Here is a 22514-nt window from a genome sequence, read left to right as displayed (position 1 = left end):
CGGATCACTATCGCCATATTTTCATTATATGCCTGCCTGCTGGCCTGCTTGCCCGTCTCTCTCCCTGTTCTCTGACAACTTGCTTGTTAATTCGTGCGGTTGTTTTCAGACGTAAAGCCCTGTTGTAGAGGCTCAGCCTTCATATGTTAGTCTCTCTGTCTTTCTCTCTGTCTCTGTCTCGCTCTCGGATCTCTCTCTCTCTCTCTCTCTCTCTCTCTGTTTTTGGTGGACAAAAATATCTCTGGCGTTGATTGCTTTCTTGCTTCGACTTCTGCCGCGCCTTTGTTCTCGTACTCCCCTTTATGTAAAAGTGTTGTGCAGACCCTCCCTTAATAAAGTCTGTCTCATTTTGTCCTGAGATGTTTTGATGCATAGTGATTATGACGCTCATCATTCGCTCCCTTGTCACTGGACAGTTCTGTCCGTTTGGTTTTAGCGAATTCAAATAAAGAAAACAACAACAACAAAACAAGTTAGCTGTTGGCTGGCCATTCACAGTTACCTTGTCGACGAAAAACTTGATGGGGGTACCAAGGGAGGAAGCAGGGCAGCTGGATCTGGCAGATTGAACAGCTTTCCAACCAGCAGAAGGGAACTCGGACAGCAGTGTCTGGAAAGGTTGAGACGCACTAGTCTCAGCTTCAGAGCTCGAACTAGCCGCTGAAGCACTGCTCAAACCAGAGTCAAGGGGAGCTGATAGCAAGCCAGCCCCTGCAGAACTCGAGCTGCCCGTTTGCTTTTCGATGTGCTCTTGGACTCTGCAGATCAGAAGGAAGTAGTCATCAAAGGAGGAGACGGAAATATTATACACAAATGCACTGGGCAAAAAAATCAAAAACCATTTGAAAAGTTTTGGAGAGAAAATAATGACTTACCGCTTCAGGACATCGGGTTTCTTTCCGCTTTTTTTCAGGCCGTTGCTACTGCAGAAACCCTGCAGGACGCCTAATGTCCACTTGCTGGGGTCAGATGACAGTGACATTGCCAAGAGCTTAGTATAGAACTCGAGAGACAACTCGAATCCCTTCTTGACAGCTCTAAAAACACTGGCTGTCATGCATGAAAAACAGCAGCGCTGAGGCCACTCAAAAAGGTGTCCCCGCATTTTTCGGTGGCCATTTTGCTTGCATACGGCCTATTCTCCTATTGTTTTAGGCATAACCTGGAATTCGAACCCTCGCTATCGCCCTACATGCATTCCCCAATACACTTCACATTCATACTTATTCTTCCAAGTTGCTTCACATTATGATCTTGCATTTGAAAGCCCTATTTGAATATTGTGGCCAGCTGTTTGTGGCCAGCTGTGTTTGATGGCACGGTACGGTACGGGACAGGTACGGGATAGCGCCAGGCGTGACACAAACAAACAAATACCAGCTGTGTGGACCCTGGCTAGCGCCAGCTAGCTTCTGCATAGCTACGGGAATAAGATCAATTGCACACTCATAACACCAGGAAAAAATGAAGAACGTTAAAGGGGAAGTTCACCCTAAAATCAAAATCAGATATGTTATTCGGAAAAATCAGCTGAGTCGATTAGTGTATGTATCGTCTTCATCCTGTGACTGTAACCGGAGATATACGCAACTGAAATATCACTTTGATCCCCGGTTTTTGGCGCCGCCATGGCGTCACGAATCTGTGACGTCAAAGAGATAGAGGAGCTCATGGAGCTCGGGACTTTTACTTGGAGTTGAACGGAGAAGAAAGTGAAGTTGTGAATGTCGAAGGCGGAAAGTCAAGCAGTATGAGTGGAGACTATTCAGGGTAGGTCTAGCTCCTTGTCAGGAGATGACAGTGACTCCGAGGAGAGGGAGTTGGACGCCAGCGAAGGAACCGAAGTATACCGAGGATGAGATCATACAGATGGAGAGTCCGGAGCAAGTTGGTGTAAATGCTGACGAAGCTGCGTCGGCTGCTGCCGACACTGCCCCTACTGCTTGCTTAGAAGACTGCTGGCCACCTTGCGATCGCGCTGGCACTACGTCCTGGTGTGAATGTGGCAAATGCGTCGTTCAATTATTGCGGAACGACTGCATTTGCTGCAAAGATGTTCCGGAATCGGCAGCAATTGCTTGCGGAGTCTGGCTGCATTTTTTGCACTTCACAGTTCGAGAAAGGCTGCAGTAACCAGCATGCACTGTACATTGTACTACGCGACTATTTGGACACGATCCATCAGCAGGCGGGATCGAAGCCATCTGAGTTTGAAAACCGGTACGTGCTAATAGTGTAATACTGTCGTCGATTTTGCATCGGAGAACTGTATTTTCTCGTCAAAATAAAATACTGTTCCATGGTGCAAAGATATAACCAGGATATTTGTATGCTTTTTCAAAAATAATTGTGTTGTAGTGTGCTGCTGTTGCACTGAAATGAACATTGACATGGGAGACTAACAGCAGGAAAATCTACTCCCCTGTTCCCCAATGCAGCTCGTACCGTTACGCAGCATACCGACAATACATTTGGCTGGTATTCGTAAAACTTGGCCGAAGAGTCCGGTGGAACACCTGCATAATGGACACACGGCAAAGCAATCATAAACGGTCACTATTTGTAGTCAGCCAGGTGCTTGCACGTGTGTGTGTGTGCGCGCGCGCGCGCACGTGTGTGTGTGTTTATAGCAAAAGAATACTCATGAAAATGTACTGCCAATGTTGCAAGCATATGTACGTGTGGATTTGATCTACACAGTGCCAGTGGGTAGCATAACATTACCTCTAAATTTCCCGTGTGCTGACGGGGGTCTGTGTGCACCCATCAGCAGATATCATGCCATCGTCTGGACTCACTGCGCATGCAACTGGAGACCGAAATGCTGCTGCATACGGCACAGCATGGGCTTGAGCTAGGATCATACTCGCGGAATACACACAGATAACAGTGACAATGCAACACAATAAAGACATTCTTGGAATTGAAACTTACCAAGTAGAGGGCAGAGAGTGACCACTGTATGCCTTTTCACGACATGTAAAATTTGAATATTAAAGAAAATATATATTGCACGACTTTCTGTCTTCATTCAATACTAGTACCTTGCAATCAACACACTGCAAACAGCTTTGTACCGGTATCTGTAAACGAGAGAGCTTGGAAGCTCAGGGCCCTACGCTATGCTCTTATGCTTCTTTGCCTAGCTCATCGTACATGTTATTAGAACTGATGGAAATGTTTTTTCCGTTGATTGGCCACATCATTGTATTGCAAAAACGTTTCAATCAGTTTGAATATGAGTTAGGCAAAAATATTTGCAGAGTTTACTGCGGATTGTTATTTTTCTCTAATTTCATCCACTTTTGGTTTGCTCCTTCTCTTCTTTTTATCTCCTTATACTGTAAATCAACAAATTTTGGCTGATGAGAAACTTTCTCGAAACGAAACTCTTCACCGTCATTAAACTTTGGCCGATTGGAGTTTTGAAAAAGAATAGGAGGAGCAAACCAAAAGTGGACGAAATTAGAGAAAAATAACTATTTTGGAGTCGACGGGATGTCTGTCCTGACGTTTCCTGGGACCGGCAGTGACTCTGCCGATCACGGGCGTTCTGGACTCGACGGGATCTCTCTTCCGACGTTTCCTGTGACCGGCGCTGAATCGCCCGTTCACGCTTATTTTGGAGACGACGGGATCTCTCTTCCAACGTATGTTTTTGCTGACGTATCCTATCACCTATTCGGCAACTAATGTCCATTCTAATTTCATTTCCTCCTTGTCTCCCTATTTCTTGCCAAATCTCCCTTTATACCATGGTACGGTACGGAGGGCCTGTTTTCAGCCAATCAGCGCTCGTCTAGCCATGGTTATATTGGCCAGTATAAATCCCGCGCGGGATTTATATAGAATATAAATCCCGGTGCACGGTACGTACGCTAGGGCACTGCCACCGTACATGTTCACTGCCTGAAAGGCAGTGAACTTGTACGGCGGCAGTACTCCAGCGCACGGACCACACATAAACAGACACAACGGACACCACATGCACGTGTACACTCCACACAGAACGGCACACTGACGAGGAACAATACACAATGGAAAAGAAGAATGACCTGGAATTCGTCTACAGAGTATTCTGTTATACTGAATCTGAGGATAAAGAACGTCGAATAACCACGAAGTATCCCGAATGGGTCAGCAATGTACATTGTACTTCGAAGAGTTGAAGATCATCAACAGACTGTCTCCTTCGTAATAAGTTTATAATACCAGTCACGGTACATGTACTTCAACCCGATTGGAAAATGCTACAATAGATTGGATTGAAATGTGATACAAAACAGTGTATGCAAATGCATCTACTTGCAAGCAAAACTGATTATAAGATGCCGCATGTGAAAATCAGCACTGTACCATAATTATAGTAACACTTACTCCCAAAGAGTCCAAGCTGTAATCTACTAGTGACGGTAGTTTGATTCAACGACAAACTCCAGCACCGCAGCAATTCAGTCGACTTCCGCACCGCTCACGACTCAAGACAAGATCATGAAGATGCCACAATATGCACTGGAACTGAAAGGAAATCTTATGCCAAACATCCACGGAGGAATCTCCTTCTGATCTTGCTCGACCATTCTTTCAATTGATAACTGATAACCACCAGAAGATGTTCATGTACTGCATGATGTAGGAGATCTCCAAATAGGTTCGTTGTTCTGGAAATGCGTAGGGGTACCTGGCATAAGTAGGATATGACCCTCGTAGTCGGGTTATACCGTACCCTCATATAAATCCCTCCTGCTATCGCAGTCGGGATTTATATTCAGCCGGTATAACCCTCTGACTCGGGTTATATCCTCTACATACATCTGGGAGTCATATACATAATACGACGAATATTGTGGCCAGCTGTTTGTGGCGAGCTAGCTGTGTTTGATGGTACGGTACGGGGCAGACACGAGAGCCAGCAAATATTGTGGCCAGCTGGTATGTACAATCCTGTAGAGCCTTTGTAGTCACAGATATGGGACAGATACGGGACAGATACTGGATAGCTCCAGGCGTGACACAAACACACAAACAAACAAACACACAAATACCAAACGAGAGAGCTTGGAAGCTCAGGGCCCCTCGCTATGCTTTTTTGCCTTGATGACCTAGACAAAAAAAAGCATAGGGATGTTATAAATTCTTTAAAAAATCCTCTTTTTTAAGACATAACCTGGGATTCGAACCCGCACTCTCGCGCGCCCTGCATGCATCCCCCGATACACTTCGCATACATACTAATTCTTCCAAGTTGTTTCACATTGTGATCTTGCATTTGAAAGCCCTATTTGAATAGGCATTGTGGCCAGCCGTCTTTGATGGCACGGTACGGTAGGGGATAGGTACTGGACAGGTACGATCGAGAGAAATACGACACCGTCTCCCGTACCGTACCGTACCATCAAACACAGCTGGCCACATACATGTACAGCTGCCCGCAATATTCAAATAGGGCTTTCAAACGCGAGATAATAACGTGAAGCAACTTGGAAGAATGGGTATGAATGCGAAGTGTATGGGGGAAAGCATGTAGGGCGATAGTGCGGGTTCGAATCCCAGGATATGCCTGAAAAAAAAAATAGGAGAATTGAAAAATTTATAACATCCTATGCTTTTTTGCGTCAGATACGGATAGCGCCAGGCGTGACACAAACAAACAAACAAACAAACACACACACAAATACCACATTAAAGCTGTGTGGACCCTGGCTAGCGCCAGACGTTACTGAAGTAACGTCTTCTGCATAGCTACGGGAATTAAAGCTGTGTGGACCCTGGCTAGCGCCAGACGTTAGGGGTCGTCCGTAATTTTCGAAAAATATAAAAATCCGTCCTCATGCAAAAAGGGGGTGGGTGGTCAAGAGCGCTGGCGGAATTTTATTTTTTGATTTTTTGTGTGTACATATGCAGTATACCAGGTAGTGTAGGATCGATTGTTGCAAACGCTGCACTCCTTTGGATGTGCAGTGCACTATACCCGTACCCGGTGCGTGTACTGTTGTACCTTGCGGTCAGTGTCGCGATGAGCTGCATGCAGTCTCAGACTGTACCAGTACTCGTAGTCTACACTTGTAGTCATGTACATCATGGTACATGATGTAGAGTACAAGTCTCCGACTGTAGCGAAGTTCGGTAGATGACTTTGACACGGTTGAAGTCGTGTACCAGTGCAGTGCGGCTACCCAGTGAACTGACTGCCGACATGTCCTGGGTACTGGGGGTCAAGAGCTAGCTCGCACTGTACTGCATGCAGCATGCAATCGGAACTGGGCCAGGGCGCCAGTGTTGCACTTTGCATTTTTAGTTCGGATCTCAGGGAGCACAACTGTGCAGTAGCGCTACAAGTACGGAACTGGCAGTGAAAGTAGTGTATCGATGCTCACTTCTTTTCCGTTTTCTCCAGTGTGATGTCGAAACAGAGGACCCTCTTCGGAGGGACTCTGAAACAGCAAACCTTTTTTAGCAGGCCCCCTACGTCTACGTATGAAGAGTTTATTGAGGCACTGTGGAAGAGGAAAGGTTCAACGTCATGCCAGAAAAAAGGCGAATGGTTCGCATGGGCTCAGGACCAGTGGAAGAAGTCGAGCGAGTCCGAGCGACAGAACGTGCTTCAGAACGTGTCCGAACCTGACGATGTGGAGATCGTGGAGAGTGAAAGCACGTCTCAAGCGACTCTATCTGGTTACTTTAGCAAATTGGACAAGCCAGCAGAGAACCCTCGTCCACGTTCTTCCTTCGAAGTAACGCCTGATGCTGCCTGCGGTATCGACAGGAATAGTAGCGATGCCAATTGTGAGACTCGTGACACTAGCCGCGTACTAGTAGCTTTCCTCGAGTCGCTGGAAGTCGATCCCGACAAGTTTCTAACTCCTGACGTCCTGGGGAGAAGCGATTTGTTGGCTGCCATGGACAGGTTGAGCGACTCATGGAAGGTGCACGCTGATGTTCTGAAAGTGTACCAGTTTCACCAGAAGTGGTAGTGGAAGAAAAGCCACATCTCTGCAACGGAGGAGTCCATCAAAGTGACAATGAGTACGGTCAAGGAATACGTGTCTGCTGTTTCCGAGATTGGAGTGACAAGTTCCGCTGTCTTGAGCCTCTCTGGTATGCGTTCTGCCATGGAGAAAGCTGAGTTGGCAAACAAGCTCATTGCAGCAGCCGTTTCACTTGTCCAGTTACTGGATGACCAGTGTAAACCTTTGAGTAGGCGCACCAGTCAGATCATGGAGCGGAATAAAGTATCTGCCGCTGGCTATGTCATAGATTGTTCGTCCCCATTCCTGAGCTGGGAAGATAGCGCTGCAGATTTATGTGATTTGCAGTCTTCCAACGGCAAATCATTGGGCCCTTTGTCTGCTCAGCAGTTGCTTTCCCTGCATGCATCATTTGGAGCAGCGTCAATGATGTCCTTCAAGGCGATTTGTAGTGTGACGAACATCACTGATGACCAGATGAGTATCATTGTCAAGAAAGCCATCGCTGAGCAGCTCATGTCATGGCTGCCTATCCTGTCTGTCTTTCGGAAGTGTGACAAACAGTGGGTATTTGTCAACGTCCATGAATTCCATGGTGCCGATATGTTCAGTGACCTGCTGTTTGTTTCTGAAGAAGGAAGTGGTGGCACCAGTCCTACGCCAGCAGGCCCTGATCACAACAGAGGGACATCAACTCTGCCCTTGCCTGGTGATGTCACGACAATGGAGCCCTTGGCTCGTGGAAGAGTTCCACTACATCGAAAATTTCCTACTATTGTGCAAGTGGCCCTTGACTTCATCAAGCTCCATGGCTTCAGTGCTCAGGAAAGGCGGCGGACCGAGGCAGGCAACAGCTGTGGGGTTACCCTTGCAGACCTCCAAGCCCACCTCGTTTCTTCTGTTCCTGGCCTAGAGTCCATCTCCCGCACAGCAGTACATGAGCTGATGGTGCCTCCTCGCAAGGGAACTGTAAATGCACGCCGGTATAAGAGCTTGCTGGATGTCCGAGTTCCACCGAAGGTTAATGATGTCCATGGTCAGCATGCGGACAGTCACTTCTGTTTTGCCCAAGTCGGCTTCATGAAGGAATTCAGCCAGCAATTTCATGACAGCGTAGCTCTCTTCAGTTGCGACAACAAAAACAAGGTGAATGTCGGTAGTTTGGCGGTCAGTCGCTACCACCAGCTGAGGCACTTCTTCCCGAACGATGATGCCCCACAGTACAGTGACCATGATTTTCCAGTTGCGAACGCTAAGGTCATTCCGTCTGAATACTTGCTCTTGCAAGATGCTCATGACCGTACCGGCAGCCAGCAAAGTCGCATTCGCTCTGCGTCCTGCTCATCGCTGCCGTCACATCGTGTGAAGTCAAGACAGCGCAGTCTGAGTCTCCCTGGACGAAGTGATAGTTCGAATGCAACACCATCTGCCATGAAACGCGATCGACTGGGCAGACTACACTTCAATGCACCGCACACCGGAAAGTTGTTCGTTCGCAACCGAGCTGCAAGGTTCCATGATGCCACTGCGCAAACTCATGTGAATGACTTATCATCTATCGTTGCCAACAGCAAAGCCAGCGGCAAGTCTGGAGTATGCATGATCGTTGATGGCGGCCCAGACTATAGTACCAAGAGCACACTGACCATGTTCAATATCGGCCGGCTGTGGCGAGACCAGCGGCTTGACTTCCTGCTCATGGTCACACATGCTCCTGGTGATAGCGCTTTCAACAGCATTGAACATGCCTGGTCTCCTTTGTCACGTCTATTGGCTGGTGTCACCCTTCCACTGTCATTGTCTGCAGACGCTAGTCATGAAGATCAAGCAAAGGCCTTTGATGAAGCTCTCCAGTGCCTCAATTCGTACTGGGATGGGAAATTGTTCGATGGTTTTCCGATATCTTCCCAGAGTGTTGGGTGTACTGAGCAGCCTTCTCCGTACTCTGATCATGAGCGACTTCAGGAGCTCCTCTCTGCTGGTAAGCTCCACTCAGTGTGTTTATTTATAGGTGAATACTCTATTGATATATCGGCAATGAATTGTTAAAAGCTCTCTGCATATTCTGCAGTGAGAAATGCATGCATGTTGGGTGTGAATTCTAGGATACTCACCCTGGATTTAGCGGCATATCTATGCTTGAATGTTTTCCATTTCTTCCACAACGATGTCCAGACGATGTATATTGTCCGTATAGGTATTTTTGTATTCTGGGCAGCTGATAGTTTGGTGTAGAGGTGCTTTTGTATGTCAAGAAAAGGCTGCAAAAGAGTCTTGGACTTCTGAAGAAGGGTGTATGACACACACAAAATGGTGTATTCGCGAATCATCTCGATTATTTTACCGTACTGTGATGAAGAAATTCTTTCTCTGCTGTGTGGTGTATTCGTTTTGGTGTCTGGTGCACAGGTATCACACGAATTCGTGAGGAAGAGCACCTGATCACATTGAGAGCAGAATTGCAGTTTCTGATGCAACACTGCGTGCGCACCTGCTACTCTTTGTCCTTTGTAAAGTGCAAGTCGCCCACCTGCGAACATTGCTCGAAGAGCCCTGTTTCAGCTGAAGCTGCAACTCTTCTGCTGCAGAGGATGGGTGGCCACCTTCCAACGCCTGCCGTGTCTAGAACGCACGATGGTCACTTCCGCACGTACGTTGACAGCACAGCTCGCACTGCTACTGAGGAAGTCCTGGATATCACAGTGCCATCGCTATCGGGCAAACTGCCTGAGGACTTCATCTGCTCAGCATGTCATCGCTATGTGTTTCGGTCAGAGGCTGACAAGTCCCGACATCTGCTGCTTGTCCATGACAAGAGGTCAGAGAAGCGCCGTGCTCCTGATGACCCCCGTCCGGACCATGTTTGCAACTTTGACGGCTGTGGAAAGAAGTTCGCCACTGCGTACCAGCTGAATCGCCACAAAAAAGAAACGGGCCACAAGTGCAGCAGGGGCCGCAAGAAGAAGATTCCAAGCAGTCAGTGATCTGGGCCATGTTGTCAGTTCAATGGTATCATTCGGCATCGCGATCCGAGACGGTTTTCACGTTATAGTTACTCCACACTGTGTAGTGTCAGTTTACTCGAGCTAGATTCCTTTAACTCTCTGCTGTTTTTTTTGTGCTGATAGTACTTGATCACCTGTGCTGTGCTGTTGTTGTTCATTGGGATTCAGCAAGTCTGCATTCATGCTAGTGATCATTAAACCAATGTGCAGATTGTACCTACATGTATGTAAAATCCAATGTGCTTGCCTAACCAGCACAGGTTCCTTCTTGGAGCCCCTACTCAGGCTTCCCATCTTCCCATCTACGGGAATAATCTTCTCTAGTACGATGTACTCAACACAGACTCAGTGGGTGAAACTGCTCCCTCCAACTCGCGATGTACAGACAAAATTAATTTTCAACACGCTCTCAAAGCACGAAATTACCAAAACCATTCACTCACATCTTCTCTCTCCTGCCTCTCCTGATACTGCGACATCGTGCGCATCGTTGGGGGATGCCTGTCCGGGAAGATCGATGGCACAGCGTCTGCTTTCAGCTTTCCGCGGCACGCTTTGCCCATCTCTCCCTGCAAGTTCCTCTGGAAGGCATCCTCCTCAAAATGTGCGGAACAAATTGCACTACTCTCCTCAAACGTAGGTGGCAAATTCTCGCGGTGAATCGCTGCAACCCATTCCGCTCGGAGAGCTTTATCCCGCGGAATACGATGCACCGTGGTCCCAAGGGGCTTGCCAGACTGGTTAGAGCAGCCGACAGCACAGCAAACCGGCATCGTGGTTGAAACTGTTCAGGTCGCAAGAAAGAAACTATACAAACGCCACTCTTCCTCGCTCACTGAAAAGCAAGCAGACCGGGAGCCTGTATCTCTTTGACGTCACAGGGTGTGGAGGGGGTGTGCGCCGGCCGCATGACGTCATTTCGCATGACGTCATGGTACATTTCAAATTCAAATATCTCCAGAACGGCGTTTCGCACGGGGATGGGACCACTCACCACCGAACTCAGCGCCTCGAAATCTACAAACTGTGAAATTTTGATTTTTAGGGTGAACTTCCCCTTTTAAATGTTCCATAACGTGTTCTTGGGATTTTCATCAGTGGAATACCGTCACATAATAATAACAAAAACACACACCTATACACCTAGGTTCGTACATATTAGTGATAATTCCAAAGAGCGTCATCTCTTGAATTATCAATAATATCCAAGGATCTTCCAAGTTGGAAGGCCGTTGTTTAGCGCTATCCAGCAGTGCTCAAGCTCACTGCTTTGCCGTGGAATGTGGAATGTATCAGAACTCCTTTTCAGTCTAGTGCTACCTTGTTCACGTCTGACTGTTTTAGCGTGGGCTCCATTACTGGGCAGTGAAAAATAATCCGACACCACTCCAGCTCGTCCTCCTTGATGCGATACTTAAATTGTTTTCTCCTCGAGGAATGTTTTTGCCTTTGTCTTGTCACATTCCCAAACGGGTTCAAGCCTGCCCACTTTCTGTCTTTCCAGGGTCAAAAGACGTCTCAGCTCTGCAGTTGTTTTGTCGGAGATGATGAATTGTTTCCCAAGGCATGTGAATCTTCCTACAACGTCAGCCACTTCCCCATTGCAGGGTGCATATAGGTTGCATGTAAGGTTCATAGAGTTTTCATAATGAATTAGCAGGGTGTCAGTAACTCAAACTGTCATGCACTTCGTTTTCGTGTTCAGGAATATCGTAAACAACAGCCTAACTGTGGGTCATCAACTTTGCAGAGCGTTTCCTCAAGGTCTACCTCAGGTAACCAACTTTCAAGCAGACTCTGAAAAATACATACAGAGTAAGTGTTTTGTTGTCACATGGGGGATTCAAAGCAGTAATAGAGATCTTAAGGTTGACTTTGTTTATTGCTGGCTTTTTCGGGATATATTTTAGTGCTTTGCCTCACCTGTACAATGAGAATACGTTTTATTTGGGAAAGCGTACTGTAAGGTCTTAATGATTATTATGATCACTGATTTGTTCGTTTGAACGCTCTGGCAAGGTATTTTCGGGCTGCCTTTGGAGTGAAAACTTGTCAGTGCCTTCTAGGTTCAGCCCTGTCCCATAGCTCAGTGGTTAGAGCATTGCTCATGACAAGCAAGGTCCCGGGTTCGAGTCATGTTGGGTCTGGCGATTTTTTCTCTTTTCAGGTATTTCACTTCCCCAATTGATCCTTTGAATTTGATGTTCTCCCAATCCTTTCAAACATTTATCACTCTCTTTCACTTCTGGTAGGGTCCAGAAACTGACCGTGGTTGGTCCCCTGGGGGAGGGAGAAAGACCCAAGTGCCATCAGTATGTGTGGCACGTGTTGGGAGCTGCCTGAGTGAAAAACTTGTCAGTGCCTTCTAGGTTCAACCCGGTCCCATAGCCCAGTGGTTAGAGCATTGCTCATGACAAGCAAGGTCCCGGGTTCGAGTCCTGTTGGGTCTGGCGATTTTTTCTCTTTTCAGGCAGTTTACTTCCCCAAATGATGCTTTGAACAATAATAGTAATAATAATCATCAGCATCATCACAAGCCCATAGCCCTAAGGCCGACGGGGCGTCACAGAGCAAGTATGAACAAGCGAGCGCCATAAAAATCGATCACGTGCAGCAGCGAGCAGGAACTGCACGTCAAGTCATCATCAGCATCAGCCCTTTCGCGTTGGTATCGGCGTTAGCCTAGCCCTCGCTTGAGTCACACCCAATGTTAGACATGATACCAGATGAGAAGGGGAGAAAAAGAGAAAGAACGCAAAACGAAAAAGAGAAAAAATATAGGTGAACTAACACTTGATCATATGCATACTATTCAAAGACATTAACAATGCAACACGCTGGTGCGGCACTGGCACATTGCAAGTAGCCATAAGTAAGTTAGACCTGTTCAGTGATACACATATTTATTGTCAATGATGTCATTAACTAGTTGACGCCACCCGGATCTCGTGCGCGCAATTTCACGCAATCTGCAGAGGTCTGTACGGTTGAGCGACCTCTCGATACTCATCAGATCATTGTGTAGGACGATTTGCAGTTCTGTTCTCGGTCGTCTTCTGTAGCCGGTCATCAAGTGCAGTCCATGAAATAATATTATCAAGCCATGACATTCTGGGCCTGCCTTGGCCACGACCTCCAGGAATACAACCCTGAAGAGCAGTCAATGACAAACAGCCGGAACGAACAATATGACCAAAAAATTGAAATTTCCTTTTACGAACAGAAACCATAAGTGGGACTTGTTTGTGAATACTATTTCATAATAATAGTCATGTACAATCATGTATGTCCGCGGCCTTTGACCCTCTGTACGTCTACTTCGACAATCTGTACAATGTTGTTGTTGCTGTTGTTGACTTTTATTTTACTTCAACAATTGCACAGGCATGATTGCCTTCTTACCGGCCTATAGGTCCGGTTCTCACAGAAAGATGAAAAAAATATATATGAGGAAATGTTTAGAGATAAAGACATGCAAGCGGTATGATTATTATTATAGAAATGTTTGTTATGACATTGTGTGTATGCTGACACCCAATTTGTGTGAATTTTTTATCAATGTCATGACAATGTCTTGACTGTATCATTTGAGAGGTTTTTCATTCCGAATTTTTTGAATGTTTTTCAGCTGTGCTTTCCGAAAAATGTGCTTGCCAAAAAACGGCATTTTCAGTGTTTTGCAATCCGAAAATCGTATTATTTTAACTACGTTTCGAAGGGTTGCCATGCAAAACAAAATGAGCGTAGAAGGCGACAAAACCTATAACCTTTTTGCAATTGAGGCGTGTTGGTCCAACGGCAGCAGCGTGTGGTCTCTGACGGACTTCCTAATGGTACTAGCAAACTTTGGCTAAGACGAGGCTGGAAATTTTGCAGTCTCCTAGAATCCCACAGAGCCGCAAACAAAGGGGTTGAGCACAAAATAGGAGTTGTGTCAGCAGGATCAAATCCATGTGCAGGTCAAAGCGAATTTGGATGCGGTTTGAAGACGAGGACGAACTGATGGTGGAGTGAGTGATCCAACAGCTGAAGACGAGGTTGGCGACCTGCTGTCTTGTACTGCCAGTAGTAGGCTCCATGGCAGAGGAAGATGGAGTGTGAGAAGATCTAGTCAACATGGGGAGAACCAGCAAAACCAAAACTACACACTTGGGAAATTTTCAAATAATGATAAGCGAGAGCAGCAGAAAACATAATACACACATGTTCAAATATGCGCTCCCAACCAGGCAAGAGCCGAGAATGTATTTTTTGGAAAACCTTGCACTTTCGCAAAAACACTTCCGGAAGTTCTACTACTGTTTCGACTCCTTTTTCGACTCCTGCCACCACATTCTGAAAATAATTCCGAAATTTAGAATCCAAAAACTCTCTAGTATTACAGTACAGTACTCAGCAGTTTTTCGAGTTTTATTTGTTGAAGTAAATTGTTGACCGTTCTTTTTTTGTTAGGACTGTTTTGATATTTTCTTTTTCGCCTATTCTGCAGTTGCATGCGTATAAGTATCTCATTCCAGCTCGTACCCCATTCTTCCTTCCATTTGGCTAATGCTGGTTTTTGTACATTGCGTAAATACTCAGCGTTGTATGCAATAATGATACTTTGGAAGTAATAATATGATGCAATAATAATACTTTGGAAGTAATAATATGATGCAATAATAATACTTTGGAAGTAATAATATGATGCAATAATACTACTTTAGAAGTAATAATATGATGGCAACAACGGGTAGCAACGTGTCGACTGTGAGCGAATGGAGGAGAAGAAAAGAAGAGAAAAGCTAATTATGTACGGGTTGACTAATGCTGCTGCTGAGTTGGATCGTCCATTTAACAATGTTCAAAGCCCTTGACGCATACATCTTCGTCATTGCTGTTGCTGGTGTATATTGGATTTGAGTGGATCTGTGTCAGTGTACATTGTACATTGGAATGTTGAAACTTAGTTACTGCTGTTGCTTCCGGAATGCGGTGCTTCGATCATAGGGTAAAGTCCGACTTATGCAGTGGCGTAGTATAGTTGGTATTCCCAATAAGCCCATTGAGCATTGCCTAATATGGAATGTATGAATAATGCATGCGAGTGCGCTGGTATGAGCAATCATTATACATTTGGCTGTCAGGGCTGTTGGTAGTATAAACTATGTTATTCCCGTAGCTATGCAAAAGACGTTACTTCAGTAACGTCTGGCTCTAGCCAGGGTCCACACAGCTTTAATTTGGTGTTTGTGTGTTTGTGTGTTTGTGTCACGCCTGGTGCTATCCCGTATCTGTCCCGTACCGTACCATCAAACACAGCTGGCCACATACATCTGGCCGCACTATTCAAATAGGGCTTTCAAACGCAAGATGATAACGTGAAGCAACTTGCAAGAATGAGTATGAATGCGAAGTGCATGGGGGAATGCATGTAGGGCGATAGTGCGGGTTCGAATCCCAGGTAACGCCTGAAAAAATAGGAAACATCCCTTTTTTCTTTTTTTTAACGCCGGAAGTTACAAACCGGCTTTATACTGGTTATGTCCGACCCACCATCGAATACGCCTCGCCACTGTGGCAGTTCCAACTGTCTGCGTCCCATGCGGCGGTGCTTGAGCGTCTGCAGGCCAGATTGGCACGCATCGTCTTGAGACAGTACGGTGTGTTTCCCTCCGCTACTGAACCGAAGGCATCTCTGTTCGCGCACCTGCAATGGCCCAGTCTGGCATGGCGGCGACACATCCAGTGCCTCCGGGAGCTCCATCACCTGGACCACCACCAGACCACTGCCCTTATGGAGCTGGGCTATAGTCTCTCCACCAGCGCGCGGCGCCCTCTCCAACTTGTACCGCATGCCAGGGCGAACAGCTACTCGCGTGCCACCTTCCTCTTTGTTACCGCTGCCACCTGGAATTCTCTCCCCACTGACATTAGAACCACCCAAAATAGTCATTGCTTTGTGTCTCGTGTCCGTACCATCTTTGCCAACACCCGCTTTGAACCCGCTGGTTTCATTCCTTCCAGAGTTTCTATAACATAGTAAAGAATGGTATGGCTGATTTATACAGTATGCATTTGTTATAACCCTTCCTCTTCTCAATCTATATGTTATAATTGTGCAGATATATTCCCAGCAAGCCATGAACGGAGACCCCCTCGACTTAGGCCTCGGCCTTTGGGGAATCCATAAATAAAATAAAATATTTTTTTTTTTGAAATCATCAAGGCGGTAGACGGTGTCGTATTACCCTCGACCGTACCTGTCCAGTACCTGTCCCGTACCTGTCCCATACCTATCCCGAACCGTACCGTACAATCAAAGACGGCTGGCCACAATGCATATTCAAATAGGGCTTTCAAATACAAGATCATAACGTGAAGCAACTGAAGAATTAGTATGTATGCGAAGTGTATCGGGGAATGCATGCAGGGTGATAGTGCCGGTTAGAATCCCAGGTTATGTCTAAAAACAAAAAGTAGAAACTTATAAGAATTTATAACATCTAGTGTTGAAACGAGCGTATCTATAACAAACGAGCGATCAGTTCCACTAACGAGCAAGCTATCGAGCGCGCTAACGAGTTTCATTGATGTGGCAAAATATGATTATTTTTTTGAATATTTTTTTTCGAAGTATTAGTTCGATTTTTTCAGCTGGTTGAATTATCACCACCGGCATTTGGGGTTGCTGCTGCTTCACTTCGGACTGCTGTTTGGTGTCGAGATGTCTTTTCAGCGCCGTCGTCGATTAGCCTTTGTAAGAATAGACCGTTTTGCAAAGATTGCAAGTAGCCCTGGTCTTCGCTGCATCGTGGGAGAAAACTTCCAAACGACTGAGCGTAACTTTCACTCGAATGGAGAGGTGACTGAAGCATATCCTGCGACAGGTCAGCAGATGCGGAACAAGACATCAGTAGAGTCCACCAAAGCTGCCACGACAACTGAAACAACTCAAGTGTCGTGCAGGCATACAGTCACCTGCGAGTGATTTTCACTTTGCGCGGGACTGGACTCTCGATCGACCAGGGAGTAATAGTTTACGACTCCCCAGTCGACATGTACTGCCATGTGTACGGAGTACGGTGTACGGTGTTCGTTAGTGCAAACGAGCTGGCCGCACAAACGAGCCGAGTTTCTGGCGAGCGAGCTAACGAGTATCCGGTGAGATCGTTTCAACACTAATAACATCCCTGTGCTTTTTGTCTAGGTCATCAAGGCAAAAAAGCATAGCTTAGGGCCCTGAGCTTCCAAGCTCTCTCGTTTGGTATTTGTGTGTTTGTGTGTTTGTTTGTTTGTGTCACGCCTGGCGCTATCCGTATCTGGCGGCAAAAAAAGCATAGGATGTTATAAATTTTTCGATTTTTCCTATTTTGTTTTCAGGCAAATCCTGGGATTCGAACCCGCACTATCGCCCTACATGCATTCCCCCATACACTTCGCATTCATACCCATTCTTCCAAGTTGCTTCATGTTATTATCTTGCGTTTGAAAGCCCTATTTAAATATTGCGGGCAGCTGTATGTGGCCAGCTTTGTTTGATGGTACGGTACGGTACGGGAGACGGTGTTGTATTACCCTCGATCGTAAATGTCCCGTACCTATCCACTACCGTACCATGCCATCAAAGACGGCTGGCCACAATGCATATTCAAATAGGCCTTTCAAATGCAAGATCACAATGTGAAACAACTTTGAAGAATTAGTATTTATGCGAAGTGTATCGGGGGATGCATGCAGGGCGCGCGATAGTGCGGGTTCGAAACCCAGGATAATTATGTCTTAAAAAAGGATTTTTTTAAAGAATTTATAACAACCCTATGCTTTTTTTGTCTAGGTCATCAAGGCAAAAAAGCACAGCGAAGGGCCCTGAGCTTCCAAGCTCTCTCGTTGTGATATGACTTTATCTAGAGGCAAAGTTGCAAGAACATGTCGACCGAAATGTCATATTTGTTAGCAAATTTGACAATGTATACAGTGGGTTTTTCATCTTACCTCTACCAGTAAAGAAGCAGAAAATGCAGTGCAACAAAGCCATCAAAATACTTGGTCCGACTTATTAAAATGTGCGCTTCACTTCAAAACTCAAGCATATGTACAAAGGAGCACCTCTACCAAAAAATCAACCAAGAGACGGTAGATAGATAACTACTGTGTCGTTTCTTGACCTGACCTTCTAGTTTTCATCGCTGCTGGTGTCTCAGGGCGCATCTGCAAGTGCGGCAACCTGCAAAACGTCGACATTTTTTTCATCTCCTCCAAGCTACACTGCGCTTCTTTGATTTTTTCACTCCATAGGCACGATTTCCACGATCGACTTCGCCTCCTCCTCGTGCAGTGCGACTACCAGAATGGTGGCTGTAGGTGTTTTCGCCTGAAGCTCCCACCACACCTTCAAATGAGGCGAACAAATAAACCACCACGCATAAAAAATCACTTCTGACCACCGTGTACCGCGCGCATACTGAGTCTGATCTGTGTCGACATGTCATGCAGTCAGACCATGCATGCTCTTCCTTGCCTGTTTCACAAATCCACTGGCCCCGGAGACTGGCGATCTTGTGACGCATCGCGATCGCGGCTCCTCGCGCGGATCCGAGGACTCCGCACCGTATCCGCCGGATAATTCACCCTTCCTGCGCTTCAGTTTTCCAGCCAGGTTGTCGCCTGAAAGTCGACCTCAAGGCCGGTTATTTATTTCGATCAACTTCTCGACGATTTCTTCTGTGATCTTGATTCGTCGGCCGCCACATCGTGAACGACTGCGAGAGATCAGCAAACTGGACGGAGCGATGCTGGTGCTTTCTGCACGAGTTTCTGGATGACGTGTTTGCTGAAATTCTGCCAAGGAAACAGCGATTGCAGCGATTTCAATCCGCCAGGAGGCACTCGAGAACGATCGCCTAGGAGGTTCTGGTACTCCTTGACAATCCCCCATTGCAGCGGAGTGTTGATTTCAGCACCAGGCCTTCTCTGTGTTGCGCGAGAAGCAACAGGAGTCCTCTGACGACAAAATTTGGACGCAAAATGCTCGAGTCGACTAGGATCCTGAGCCGCTGCCTCCTTTGGAGTTGGAGCCATTTCTTCTTCAACATCACAAATTGACAACTGAATGATAGTGTTAGATAGCTGGAAAGTTTATTCCGTCTTGAGATTATTTGAATTTGTTTGGTTGATGTTCGAAGCGAAACGCACATTTTAATAAGTCGGACCAAGTACGAGCGATCCTAATTCTGTTTTTAAGGCCGCGGTCTCACCAAGTTCAGCTGTTTTTGGCTTGCGCTGAAAGTGCCTTGCGACTAGCGACTTGCCAGCTGACGGTCACACCAAAACTAGCTGACGCGGGCCTGTTGACTACAGGTCAGAAAGAAACATCGCAATAGGTTCCATCATCTGCCTCCGACACCAAAAAGCAAAGGGGAAAGACGTACATGTACCTTCACGACTGACAGGCACGACTGATACAAGTGGAGAACACAAGGCAAGGAGACACAGGAGAAAGCACAGGCACGGCACGGAACGAATCAAGGAGAGGGAAGCGGTGTCGCGAGGAGATGGAGACATATGACGACGATGGGATAGATGGCGGTATTGGAATGGAGGTGGAGGATGAGAGTAGTGATGAGGAGGAGTTTGATGTTGACAAGAAGAAGTCCGCAGTGTACAAGCATTTGGTGTCCAGTCCAGAATGTCGTAAGGTATTTGACGATTCCTGGTTTAGTGTTATTCGTTGCGCACGTTTCTTCAAGCAATTGCAGGTGTTGGAAGCTGTGTATATTCGTACTCGTGACTCTGTGCTATGTAAACAGAAAGAAAAGTTTGTATCACTCACAATCTTCAAGTAATACACAAGCACCATTACATTCTTTCACACAGTATCACATTCATCTGCCACTACCTTTCTCACATACACTATATTCACAAATTGCAAAGGTGCAAACTTCGCTTTTTGTACTTGCTGGCTGCTGTATTTCTACCTGAAACCATATTAGCTACATGTATATAAGTGTGTGTTTTAGTTATTACATTTTTGTGTGACGGCGTTCCACTGATGACAGTCACAATAAAACGTTATGGAACTTGACTTTCTTCATTTTTGCTGTTGTTATGAGTGCAAAATTTATCTTATTTATTGCCATTTTACGACTATTGTCTCCTCGTCGATGATTTAGCTTGTGTTCGTTCTTGCAGATCTCAATTCAACATTTTGTTCCCAGAGCTGTGACAATGCACCAAAAGGAGAGTTTACTTGCAACACTGGCTATAGATGTATCGGTGCTTTATGGAACTATACATGCCACAGTAAGTACCTACTGTTAGAACACCACTCTATACATGTCAAAGTCAGTATCTACTGTTAGAACACCACTTTATACATGCCAAAGTAAGTATCTACTGTTAGAACACCACTCTATACATGCCAAAGTAAGTACCTACTGTTAGAACACCACTCTATAAATGCCAAAGTAAGAACCTACTGTTAGAACACCACTCTATACATGCCAAAGTAAGTATCTACTGTTAGAACACCACTCTATACATGCCAAAGTAAGTACCTACTGTTAGAACACCACTCTATACATGCCAAAGTAAGTATCTACTGTTAGAACAACCCTCTATACTTGCCAAAGTAAGTATCTACTGTTAGAACACCACTCTATACATGCCAAAGTAAGTATCTACTGTTAGAACACCACTCTATACATGCCAAAGTAAGTACCCACTGTTAGAACACACCTCTATACATGCCAAAGTAAGTACAGAGCCTTCAGAGCCTATAGAAGTCTCTACCCAATGCCCTTACCTCCAATTGTTTGCAAGAGATGAGAATGGTCAAGATTATTATACCAAAGGCTGAAATGTTATAAATGTTTGTCCCACACTGACAACAATGGTTAAGCAAGGTATTGAAGTGTTTCAACATGCAACAGTTACCACAATATTGATTACTTTTGTCTTTCTGTAGATATTGACGAATGTGTTGGTGGAAGTCATACATGCCATAACAATGCCACGTGTAATGATATGGATGGTAGCTTCACATGCCGATGCAACGTCGGTTACTCTGGAGACGGGGACCAATGTACAGGTATGCTGCTCTACGACTATTGGTGTTGGTTTCCATGTTGATCTTTAATCTGCTGATTTTATGGTCACTTGCCACTCAAGAAGTCGTATATATGTCATTTGTCACTCAAGAAGTCGTATATATTATGTCATTTGCCTCTCAAGAAGTCGTATATATGTCATTTGCCACTCAAAAAGTCGTATATATCATTTGCCACTCAAGAAGTCGTATATATGTCATTTGCCACTCAAGAAGTCGTATATATGTCATTTGCCACTCAAGAAGTCGTATATATGTCATTTGCCACTCAAGAAGTCGTGTATAAGTCATTTGCCACTCAAGAAGTCGTATATATGTCATTTGCCACTCAAGAAGTCGTATATATGTCATTTGCCACTCAAGAAGTCGTATATTATGTCATTTGCCACTCAAGAAGTCGCATATATGTCAGTTGCCACTCAAGAAGTCGTATATATGTCATTTGCCACTCAAGAAGTCGTATATATGTCATTTGCCACTCAAGAAGTCGTATATATGTCATTTGACACTCAAGAAGTCGTATATACATGTATGTCATTTGCCGCTCAAGAAGTCGTATTTATGTCAGTTGCCACTCAAGAAGTCGTATATATGTCATTTGCCACTCAAGAAGTCGTATATATGTCATTTGCCGCTCAAGAAGTCGTATATATGTCATTTGCCACTCAAGAAGTCGTATATATGTCATTTGCCACTCAAGAAGTCGTATATATGTCTCTACATCAGACTGTCTACCTGGTTGTGCATACCTTTAACTTGTTCTTTAAATTTATCTCTCTCATGGAATAGCTTTGAAGCATCGCATGATACACAAGTGATAATATACAGTGAGATAGTGCGACAACAAGGCACAAAACGATATCTGTCAGCTAATAACGTCTTTGAGTTTCGTAAAAGATGAGGAAAGACGGATATGAAAAAAGGTTTTTGTGGAGCGCGTTCAAGCCACATTTCATTCATGAACCTGTGGCAATCATCTTCTCAAATTGTGTTCAAACACTTGTTTGACAGTGTAGTTCAAGTAGCTGGCGAGCAAAGACTGACAATGTTTGTAGGTAGTGACACTAAAGCAACTCGCAGGGCCAGACGATCGCAATGCACGGCACAGGTTTGGTCAGGTGTCAGCAAGTTGGTGGCGGCGTTTTTGCAGAGGCTGGCAATTTTTTTGGGATCTCAGTGATCATGTTGATGTTGACAACTAAGCTGAACCGCCTCGTCATTCCCGTGTAGCAAAGAGGCACAAGCTGTGGTCAAGTACACTAGGCCACAGACTGACTTACGACGTTACGTGCCTTTCACCTCTCATGAGTGCCATTCTTGCTTCACAAAGCACGCAATCTCACCGTGCATCTTGCAATAAAATTCAAACTGTGCTCAGAACTTCAGTCACTTTTGCGTCAGCGGTCGCAACTAAAATTGTTGTTGGTGCTAGGGGAAGCTTGTTGTTTGGTGGGA

At 45.6% G+C, this 22514-nt stretch overlaps 1 protein-coding gene and 1 long non-coding RNA gene across 2 annotated transcripts in view; one reads left to right on the top strand and one right to left on the bottom strand.

Annotated features, from left to right (window-relative positions):
- Nucleotides 1-10395: 10395 nt before the first annotated feature.
- LOC135827253 (THAP domain-containing protein 1-like) lies at nt 10396-10746 on the bottom strand. The gene has a single exon (XM_065339781.1). The coding sequence runs from the start codon at nt 10744-10746 to the stop codon at nt 10396-10398; it is 351 nt and encodes a 116-aa protein (XP_065195853.1).
- A 938-nt stretch (nt 10747-11684) lies between these two features.
- Nucleotides 11685-22514, top strand: part of LOC135826985 (uncharacterized) — a 33672-nt gene continuing 22842 nt past the window's right edge. Inside the window, exons 1-3 of the long non-coding RNA XR_010555354.1 lie at nt 11685-11788; nt 20144-20254; nt 20919-21041. This is a non-coding gene — a long non-coding RNA (uncharacterized LOC135826985). The remainder of the gene's footprint in view (nt 11789-20143; nt 20255-20918; nt 21042-22514) is intronic.

This window comes from Sycon ciliatum, chromosome 11 (assembly GCF_964019385.1).
Source record: "Sycon ciliatum chromosome 11, ocSycCili1.1, whole genome shotgun sequence".
Taxonomy (NCBI): domain Eukaryota; kingdom Metazoa; phylum Porifera; class Calcarea; order Leucosolenida; family Sycettidae; genus Sycon; species Sycon ciliatum.
The sequence above is the reverse complement of the archived record's forward strand: the minus strand, read 5'-3'. Positions and strand labels throughout refer to the sequence as shown.

Bases quoted from the DNA above. Each gene is read 5' to 3' on its own strand.
- LOC135827253 (XM_065339781.1), bottom strand. From the start codon at position 10,746: ATGCCGGTTTGCTGTGCTGTCGGCTGCTCTAACCAGTCTGGCAAGCCC.